The sequence below is a fragment of the Morone saxatilis genome, unplaced genomic scaffold, assembly GCF_004916995.1.
Source record: "Morone saxatilis isolate NCDOM2014 unplaced genomic scaffold, NCSU_SB_2.0 Contig12, whole genome shotgun sequence".
NCBI lineage: Eukaryota > Metazoa > Chordata > Actinopteri > Moronidae > Morone > Morone saxatilis.
The window spans coordinates 2460561-2470670 of NW_023339674.1; the positions used below are offsets into that span (position 1 = coordinate 2460561).

Genomic DNA, 10110 nt, shown 5'->3' on the forward strand with positions numbered 1-10110 from the left:
TTCATTAGTGTATAATCTCCTGAATATAGGATCCGCCATGTTTCTACAGTAGCCCAGAACGGACAAACCAATCACTGCCTCTAGATAGCAATGCTGTCATGTAGAATGAAAGGCAATTTGTTTGAATGAATTCGCATAAAGTATCTATAAACAGAAAAAACACATAAAACTATACTATAGGATCAGACATTTGCTTTTACCACAGCAGTGGGCCACATATCTCGCATATCCTTGGATATAAATCTTGCTCTCTTATCAGTGATGGTATTTTTACGAGCTTCTGGCAAGGGGCCAGATGCTCCGCCGTCTGTGGTGCTTCTGCTCCGTAGCATGAAAAAGGTTAGACAGCTGCTTTGTACAAAGTCGACAGGAACTTCTACACACTGGACCTTTAAATGCAATAAGTTGTATGCTGTGGTGGAAGAAGTATTCAGATATTTTACTAAAGTACAAATACCAATGTGAAAATACTCCACTACATGTCCTGCATTTAAACCCTTAAGTAAAAGTATACATCATTGTACTCATTGTGCAGTAAAATGGTCCCTGTCAGTGTTTATTATATTTTATGGGTTTGACCCTTTTGCTATTAGACATTTGATCCACTGTTTATACAAAAATATTGATTTGTGAAGCATTAAAGAGTAATTATGGGTTCATTGCAACTGGGAATTTCAAGGGAAAGCAAAGCTAAACTGTAAAATTATTACTCAAACATCCATCAGAGTTAACTGACCAGCTTTATCTACTACCTACCTACCTAATGAAGGATTATTACCGACATTTCAGGTAATCTGGCACTCACAACCCATCTGATCGTCTGACCACTTGCGTTTCTCGCCTCGTTGTATTGTAACAAACCAGAATTCTCCTTTTAGGTAAAGATTTGAGACTTTTTTCACTGTTCACAGAACTTTTACTCTAGTAGACGGCCCAAATACGTTTTACATCAATGGCTGACAAACAGACAGAATCTGTTTGTCTCCTTTGGTGCAGAAAGACAGGGCGGACAGAGAGCAGCAGACAGGCAGGTTAAGGATTACGGGTCAGTGTAATTTCCTTCATGTTTCGGTTCCTACAGGGAGGGCTTCTGGAGACATTAACTCTAAACCTGTCCGTCTGGGGCTGAAGAGAACAGAGATGAAGGGATTTCCAGTAATTCCTTTATTTTCTCTTTCCCAGCCTCCCTGTCTTGTTCTAACTGAATGATTTTCTTGTCTTTTCTCTTATCTGAAAATCTTTTCTTCTTTCCTTCCCTCCACCTTCCTCCGTGTTTCTCTCTGCCTTCTTGCTTGTCTTTATTATCATTCCTCTGGTGATTTCACTGGTGAATAGAGGGACTTTTCCGTGTCCTTTGGGGGGGGGGTAATTTGTATTCTATCCCTCTCTTCCCTCCCGTTCCCTTTCCTCCCCCTCTTTCTCTTCTTCTTCACAATAAGAAGTGACGGTACATGAGGCCAGGTTAGTGCGCCTCGCTTCCTCCCTCCCTTCCTCCCTCCTCACCCACCCACAATGGTCACCTTCAAAAAGACCTTGCCATATGGGCCAGACCATCTGGACTGTACCATGTTACAGACAGCAGGGGAGGGGATGGGAGCCCAGTCGGGGGGGAAATTAAGTAAGGTTACAGTGAAACTCTCACGGAGCAACTGAACCGTTTCAAAAGATTTGGCGTGTAGTCCATCCTAAGTTTATAAAGAGGTCTGGTGTTAAACTAGTGCGTTCTCAGGGGAAGGATCAGTAATAGGAGGCCTCAATAATTCAGAGAGGAAATTCAATACTGGCTCCACCATTAAACAAACACACACATCACACTCTTCCAGGCCATTAAGGCTGTTGCTTAGTTTATGATGGCAATCACATCCACACATACAGCAATATACATAATTTATATTTATATATATGTATATATATATGCAAGTCTCCATTGGTGCACCAACGACACATGAATCTATATTTTATGTGAAATGTTCCTCTTTCTCTCCTCTCTCTCTGCCTCTTTATTTTAGGGATCGAGCTTTGTTTGCCAGCCTGGCGTTTCTCCATGACCATGGTGGCCAGTTTTCTGATGGTGGGCGGGCAGCTACTGATGCCAGGGGTAGCCGCTCTGTGCCGTAATTGGCCAGACCGGGATGACTGGCAGGTCCTGCAGATCGTAATAATCAGCCCTTTCGTTCTGATGCTGCCCTATGTCTGGTGAGTCCCACCCTCTGAGGAATTCCACAGCGGGAGGGGGGGCAGATTCTTCTTGCACTGAGCCAGGCGATGGCTTGTACAGTACACACTGCGCTACACAGTACTGAGCACACTCTGCCTTTACTAACAAACAATACTCTCTTTCTCCACTCGTTTGTCTTCTTCCCCCCTTCTGTTTCTTCTTCTTGCTTTCACAACATATTCTGTTCTCATGCTTCTTTGTCTGCTCCTTCCATGTCCTTCCCATTCCTCCCTTTCTCTCCCTCTGCAGGATTTTTCCCGAGTCGCTGCGCTGGTTGCTGGCCACCCAGCACTACAGGCGGTCCAAAGCCATGATGCTGCGCATCGCCAAGAAGAACCAGGTTGACATGACAACCGAGCCGAGTGGAGTTCTTACAGGTGAGGAAGATTTCAGGAGGGACATCAAGATGATAGATCCATTTCACAACATTTACACTTTCTTTTGCTTTACTCATTTCATTATTATTGCACATTATTTTAGTACGTCATCTAAATGTATGTTGCAGCTACTTCTTGGTGTGTGATGAAATGGACATGCAACGAACACAAAGACACTGACTCATATACAAAGTGTCTGAGATCTCCTTTTCATGTATGCAAACATGTTGAAGTAGTATTTCTCGACTGCTCATATGATGAAATGCAATTGCAATCAGACAAACAGATACATGCTTCTTTCATCTTTGGTGATTTCTCACTGGAAGATCAATAAAATCCCGAACAATTACTTTAATATAAACTACGTTTGTGGTTCATTATTACAGAAGATAGTGAAACACAGTTTCTTAGAACCCAATGTCACACCTTTAAATTGCTTTTGTCCAATTAAACAGATAAAAAACAAAAAAATATTAAATCTACAACAAAACTATGTTGTAAATGATCACATTCGAGAAGCTCGAATTTTTGGCCTTTTTCCTCCATAAATGACATAAACAACTAATAAATAAACCAAAAAGTTAAATTATTAAATTGTCTGTGACATTGTGGAGTTTTCTTTCACTTTCACTTTTAATTTCTCTCCTGTCTGCCACCAACAGCTCTTTCTACTGCCTTGGTGATTGACTCATTGTTTCTGCTTCTCCCAGTGGCCAAGCAGACAGATAGATGATAAGAGTGGGCAAAGGGATGTGCTATATCTATCCACCGGCCCCACAGCACATTAACTTGTCTGTGCTAAAGGTCCCTTAGCGGCCGGTCTCTCATTACTTTCTGAAAGGAAAGGTCTCAAGGTGTGCGTTTCATGTTTCCTACCAGAACTGGAGCAGGAGCTGCACAAGAAACCCCAGAGGACCTGCATTGTGAAGATGATGAGCACGAGGAACCTGTGGAAAAACATTGTGGTTCTGTGTGTCAACTCGTAAGTGTGTCGCTAGGCTTGTACAGTTCCTTTTCTAATCAAAGCCAACATCCGTTGTGTTGAGAGAGCATGAATTACACATGAGCTCGTCCCCCAGAGAGAAATGACGCCATGTATGTGAGTGTAAAGCTCGCTCGCCCCGTGGCAGATTCATGTCTCAGGTGCTACCTCCCTGTCCCCTTTCTTACTGTGTGTTTGTGTGCCGTTTGTACAGACTGACAGGTTACGGGATCCACCACTGCTTCGCCCGCAGTATGATGGACCCGGAGGCCCAGCCCACTGCTTTGTGCCACGCGGACTACTACACTATGGCTGGCATCGCTGTGGCAACCTGCCTGGCGCTTTGCCCCGCGGTTGGGTTGATGGGTCGGCGTGGAGGGCTGCTCACCTTCATGATCATAACAGCCCTGGCATCGCTGCTACAGCTGGGTTTACTCAACTGTGAGTAATCACACAGAGAAATACAGAAGTGTCACTAGTTGACCTTTTGTCCTGTAACCATAGTTACGATTACTAGTTGGACCGACTGTATGCATATTTTACCAGCTGGAGCTAACTAGCTAAATAACTTATTATGTAGTTAAAGGTCCAGTGTGTAACATTTACGTGGATCTATTGGCACAAATGGAATATAATATTCATAGGTAGGTTTCCAGTTCTTAATCTTTTCTTTATCTACAGCGATATCTTCTTCTATGGCGGGTCCGCCACGTTGAACCACCGTGTTTCTACAGAAACCAAACACTGGCTGTAGATAGGACCTTTCACGTTTTTTTTTTTTTCAGAGTTTTGCGGCCTACACACTTCACAGCCGTTCTCTAACGAAACGTGATGATTACTATAGAAAAAAACCCACTTGAGTAAAGACACACAAAGATGTATCCCTCTTTTACAAGAGAAATGTTTCAAGCACGAGCAGTAATCAATGAATATAGCATATAAATGCTATGTCAGCATAAACACTGATAAAAAGTTCGTCATTACAACCGGCTCTCAGTGAATTTGTCAGTCCTGAATGATGCTTTTTCTAAAATAACCTGACAAATTAATACACTTACCTAACGTTATGCTATCCCTTGACCTTGGAAGTAATGCTAGTTTATAAATGTAAGTAGGAAGACAGTTAGCCAGGCATGCAAACATTAGCTTTTTAGCTTAGTGCTGAAAAACTCCATCGCTTACACCTTTGCTCTTGTATTTTCTGTTTTAGAAAGGCTGGGAAGAAAACTCAAAACTGTTTGCATGGTGGACTTTTCTACCTAGTGCCTCATACGCTTCGCTTCATCTGGATAGATTGTTAAATTGTAATTGGGCAATTTCTGTTCTCAGCAAAAGTTAAAGCTAGAAAAATCTGTTCAGAAAGTTAGGAAAAAACTGACTTGGACACATATTGCAAAACAAAGTTGAAATTCAACAGGAAACTAAGATGTACTTGCACATTTTGCACGCCATCCCTGTGTCATTAAAACAGTACAGACTGCAGTTCAACTCTCTAAGTCTAATAGCCTCCCCTCATTGTCCCTGTTTTGACCTACATATGCAGTACAGAAGTCATTATTTCAGGCCCCAGTGGTAAACTGTTCTCCCAAAGGCTTTTTTTTTATTCTGCTTGTTTTGAGTCAGCACTGTGCTGCCCTTTGTGCTTACTAATGACATACTCTTCCTCTTCTTTCTCTCCTCTACTCCCCACTGCTTGTTAATGGAATCCAGTGATTGGGAAGTACAGCCTTCGCCATGACACAGGTACGGCTACAGTTTGGTGATTTGTGATAGAAAATGATGAAACTAAAATAGTCAATCTGTTGAGCTGAGGGTTATGATACTGTTTCCTGTAGTCTAATTGTAAGCTCCCTGTGCTTTATGTTAAATTAGCTGTTCGTGTTTGTGGCATACTCATGTTTTCTTGTCCTCCTCTGGACAGTTCTTCGTGACTCTCTGAACAGGAGATTCTCGGTGGCCTTCTCCATCATTGGCATGTTCTCCTCTCACGCAGTCAGCACACTCAGCATATTCTTCTGTGCTGAAATCACTCCAACTGTCATCAGGTGAGGCCGGATGGTCATAAACGCATAATAATACAACATGTAGGGGAGCCGTATTACTTTCCATTGCACCTATACATACAGTGGCTGATGAAGCATAGAGGACAAGCTCTAGGCTGTGTCCGAAATCACTTCCTTTATGTTACCCATGGTGAACTCTATTTACAACACTATGTGCCATTATATTTGTGTCCACATTCTAATTATACAACTTGAAAAGTGTGATTTATTGTCAAATTAAAGTCCAAAGAGTCACTTCAACACCTATTTTGTGTCCAAATGCCATAATACATACTCATTTTAAGTAGGTTTGAGTATGTAACGTATTAAACTTACACACTGAGTTTCCACAGCAGGCAGAAATAAGTGTTATCTTTAATTTATTGAGACAAAATGTTTTCTGCCATTCGGCTTTCATCAGTGTCGCAACTTTGCAGTACAAGATGCCCCATAAATAGCCCCTTAGATGAGTTCCAAACTGTCTACAGTACAGTATAGTGTATTTTTTCTTGTTAGTACAAAATGTTAAAGGACATTGATTTGTGCAGAAAGTACAGTATACTGTAACAATTACTGTATAGTCCGTACTGTATATTATTTCAACGTATGGAATCTGTGGACACGGCTCTTGTTCTCATGTTGCTTATTGGCTCCATCTTGTGGTGGAGTTTGGACTGACAAGTGAGTATGGACTCGAGGATGCTCTTAAAGGTTTCAGGATGCTTCAAACGAACTAGTTTGTCCAAAGTGTTGTCTGAAAGCAAACATGTTTATACCTGTTGTGTGGCCACGCTCGAAGGCATCGAAGGAGCGAGACAAGCGGTGGTAAAGGACACTTTCAGTAGGAATGATCTGGAAAGTCGTTAAACTGTTTGGAAAAAGGGCAGGCACTTTAAAAAAATACTATTACTTACAATACCTCTCTCTGTGTGTGCAGGGGTGGAGGGCTGGGCCTGGTTCTGGCCAGCGCCGGCTTCGGTATGCTCACCGCACCCATCATGGAGCTCCACAACCAGAAGGGCTACTTCCTGCATCATGTGATCTTCGCCTGCTGCACCCTGTTGTGCATCATCTGCCTGCTGCTGCTGCCCGAGCCGCGGGGCCAGCCCCTGCCGGAGAGCCTGGCCGACGGAGAGTCCTTCACCCGTCAGACCCTGCTCCATCCAGGAGAGCAACACCTCCTTCTCGCCAAGAGTGACGGGGACTACTCCCGAGTCCACGACACGCCGTTACACCTCACAGCCACTGGAGGCGCTACAGTGGCGGTAGCCACCGCTCTGGCAGCGGTACCGGCCTCATACGCCCTGGCGACTGGCGGGGAGGTGATTGGAAACCGTGCCATAGCCAATGGGGTGTGAGCATCATAGCAATAGTCTACTACAGTGCTATTAAATTGCTCAAGCATTAACCTGACTGAATGAGAAACTTGAACTTGTGGGAAAAAACTTTTAAGGGAAAAAAGAATCGTTCGGATGAACCAGATGAACTCTTAACATAAGGTTTGAGATGGTGACGATAGTACATTTGTGTAGTTTGTAGTGACTATGATTCATTCAGGAGTTGCCAAAAAAATATTGTACTGGACTAAGTTTATCTGAAGTCAGTGTGTTGAATAAGTCTTCAAGTGGTGTTGGTGATTTTCTTGCACTGCTGTCCGCTCTGTCGAGAATGATTTACAGGTACAAGAAGCAGACGCAGGCAAGCGAAGAGGCAAAGTAGAGCGACTAGCTTTCAATAATGTGTGCTCTGTGAGTTTTCTGTTTGTAGTTTTGACTCGTTGGGAGAGGATTTCACTGCATATAATTCTTTATAAGTTATTTTGCACTAAATGTCAGAGACACAATCAAGTGTTTGTGATTTTATGCCAACACATTGGAGATCCAGGGATTGGCTAAACCACTACCACTCTTTGCATGAAAGGGCACAAATACTTTTACATGTTTATTCTTCTTATTTGTGGTCCCTCTACTAGAAGTCCAATGTGGCACTTTATCCTTAGAGGTGAGGTCAGTGTAGACACTGATTTTTAAAGAATGCATTACTGCTGTTGGTGTGGGTGTATGATGGTTGTCTGACGTGACGAACAGCCGGAGACCTTTGGCAGAGTGTACGTGTAGCCGACGGGGACTGTGGGTGAGACTGAACAAATCTGAGAGTTGAACGGACATTCGAGTGTACTTCTGTATGTCTTATGACACATCTCAGCATTTAAATGGCTTTATCGTGATGGCTCTGTTCTTTTAACAAAACAGAGGATGTAATTTAAGAAAATCAGTATTTATTTTGTCATGCTGCCAAGGGCAATTTGTTGCTTGAAATACCTCCTTAATTAGCAAATATTTCCACTCCAACTCTCACTCCTTGTTCTCTGTACCGTGGTAATGTTGTAATCCTGCTCCTAGGATGTGTAACTCTAGCCAGAAAGCACAATATTTTACAGTTTTTTGAAATAAACGTTTGTGAAGATTAGAATAGAGCAGAGTCGTCTGCATAGACCTGGCATAGTCGTGATTAGTGTACATTTATACACTTTACTATGTAAGTATCCCTTAGGACTGCATAAAAACGTAAGGTATGTATACATGTGCCATTCATTCATAATGTAGCCACCTTACTTTTATAGAATATAAGCACAGTGAATAGATAAACCATCCCATAAACCATTTTTATGTCCAAATGTACCTGAATCCACAGATCCAAACATTCTCCATTTTTTAAACCATATTTAGTACACAGCACGTATTTTGAACACCCTGTATGGTTTTGCTAGTGTGTATGTTTTCAACAGTTAAACATTCAGAGAGAGAGAAGAAGAAAAAAAAAAGAACTCAACCACTAATGCTGTTTTCTAAGTGTTATTTTTTTAATATGATGCATTTGTACAAAAAGCCATAGGCCTACATGTTTTGATAATAAACCACTTAATTTATTATGTCAATAAAAGAACACTTGATGTGACCGTCTGTGGTTATTGTGTCGGGGTACGATTACAGTGTCGGAAAGCAGTATAAAAGTCCAAAGAGCCGGAGAAGCTACAATTGCCCTACATGTCCTCGCTTCAATAAACGGTCAGACGTGTTTAAAAGTGTTCAGGGTGAAGCTCCAGCTCCTTTTTGATCCTGTTCTCCACCAAAAGACTGAAGTTGGAGTCTGTCATCGGAACACTGTAACTCACGTATACTTGCTTTTTAGTCTTCTTTGCTGCAAGAGAGACAGACACAATTATTTCAGCTTTAGTTTAGATAATACACACAAGAGTTTGCTATGTATGTGTACAATTATGCCCAAGTTATCAGCCTTGGACGTTAAGAGCCAAATGTTTCCTCTCTGTCACTATGTTTAGGTAAATGGACCTTTACAACAATGTCTATCAGTCATTTTCCACAGGTTTTTGTGTGTCTTCCTGCACATTTCAAGGAGCCACTGGTTTCAATTACATTCAGGGCGGTATGAATATCAACTTGTGAAGACTTGAAACTTGCTTGACATCTGTAACCCATTACAGTGAACATCATTATCACTTTTATTTTTGTCAAACCTGTGTTATCATGTTAGTGCACAGTGGAGACTTTTTAAATACTGTAAAACTAAACAGCCCAGGCTTTTATTTGCTTCAGTCACTCAACTCAACCTGACTTTATTTGGAACAGGCCTCTATATGAGACGGTCCTTTAATTCCTCTTGCTCAGCAAAGATGGGAAACTATCAAATTGTTCATTTAAACCAGTATGAATATTAATTGTCAAAGAAATTAGGCTATTGAATAAACATCAATTACAAATCATTAATTTAATCACAAAACACGTTCAAAAATCTGAGATCGTCAGCAGTAAAGTAGCTTATAAGTGACTTCTGGCGTAAACATCTTTAATATCTACAAATCACTGATCACTACGGCTGAGAAGAGCTTTTTAATAACTTATTATAAATGTCTACATTAGCAGCACTCGCACATAAACTGATGAAAAGTCATCCATCATTACCTAATCTCTGTGCCAGGGAAGTTGGAGCCGTATTGGATGGGTCCCCCATGACTAATGTAGATAAAGGCATCGAATCCTGCAGACAAACAAACAATAAATAGAAAAGCAGTTAGTCTCACAAGGACATAAATTATTGGCTCTTAACATCACAGATAATGTTTTATTTTCTTAATATCTGTCGGCCGAGGTGCTCCCAAGGGTCTTCAAACTAAAGGAAACAGGCTTTTGCTCAAGTGGGAGTCACTGGGGACGCGTGCCTGAGGACTCTATGGTTTGTGGTACATTGTGGTATATTTTACCCACTGTGCTGGAATAGTACTGAACCATAAAAAGGACCTTAAGACTATGAGCCAGGTCCAAAATACATAACAGAACAAGCCTTCTTCTTAAAGCGTCAACTCACACAGAGTGTAGTATTTAACTGTGGATGCTTCAGGTGATAAAATCCTCTATCATGCAAATGTTGATTTATACAACACAATAGAAGTGTGAATAGATAGTATAATCA

At 41.6% G+C, this 10110-nt stretch overlaps 2 protein-coding genes across 2 annotated transcripts in view; one reads left to right on the top strand and one right to left on the bottom strand.

Moving 5' to 3' along the window:
• The window catches only part of LOC118322429 (solute carrier family 22 member 23), a 22676-nt gene extending 14297 nt beyond the window's left edge, over positions 1 to 8379 (top strand). The window contains exons 4-10 of the mRNA XM_035654106.1: positions 2010 to 2196; positions 2468 to 2595; positions 3475 to 3577; positions 3792 to 4018; positions 5288 to 5320; positions 5499 to 5622; positions 6557 to 8379. Of these exons, the coding sequence (XP_035509999.1) occupies positions 2010 to 2196; positions 2468 to 2595; positions 3475 to 3577; positions 3792 to 4018; positions 5288 to 5320; positions 5499 to 5622; positions 6557 to 6977 (1223 nt within the window). The 3' untranslated portion in view covers positions 6978 to 8379. The remainder of the gene's footprint in view (positions 1 to 2009; positions 2197 to 2467; positions 2596 to 3474; positions 3578 to 3791; positions 4019 to 5287; positions 5321 to 5498; positions 5623 to 6556) is intronic.
• Positions 8380 to 8460: 81 nt separating this feature from the next.
• The window catches only part of psmg4 (proteasome (prosome, macropain) assembly chaperone 4), a gene marked incomplete in the record, with an annotated part of 2011 nt that continues 361 nt past the window's right edge, over positions 8461 to 10110 (bottom strand). The window contains 2 exon segments of the mRNA XM_035654107.1: positions 8461 to 8820; positions 9603 to 9678. Of these exon segments, the coding sequence (XP_035510000.1) occupies positions 8699 to 8820; positions 9603 to 9678 (198 nt within the window).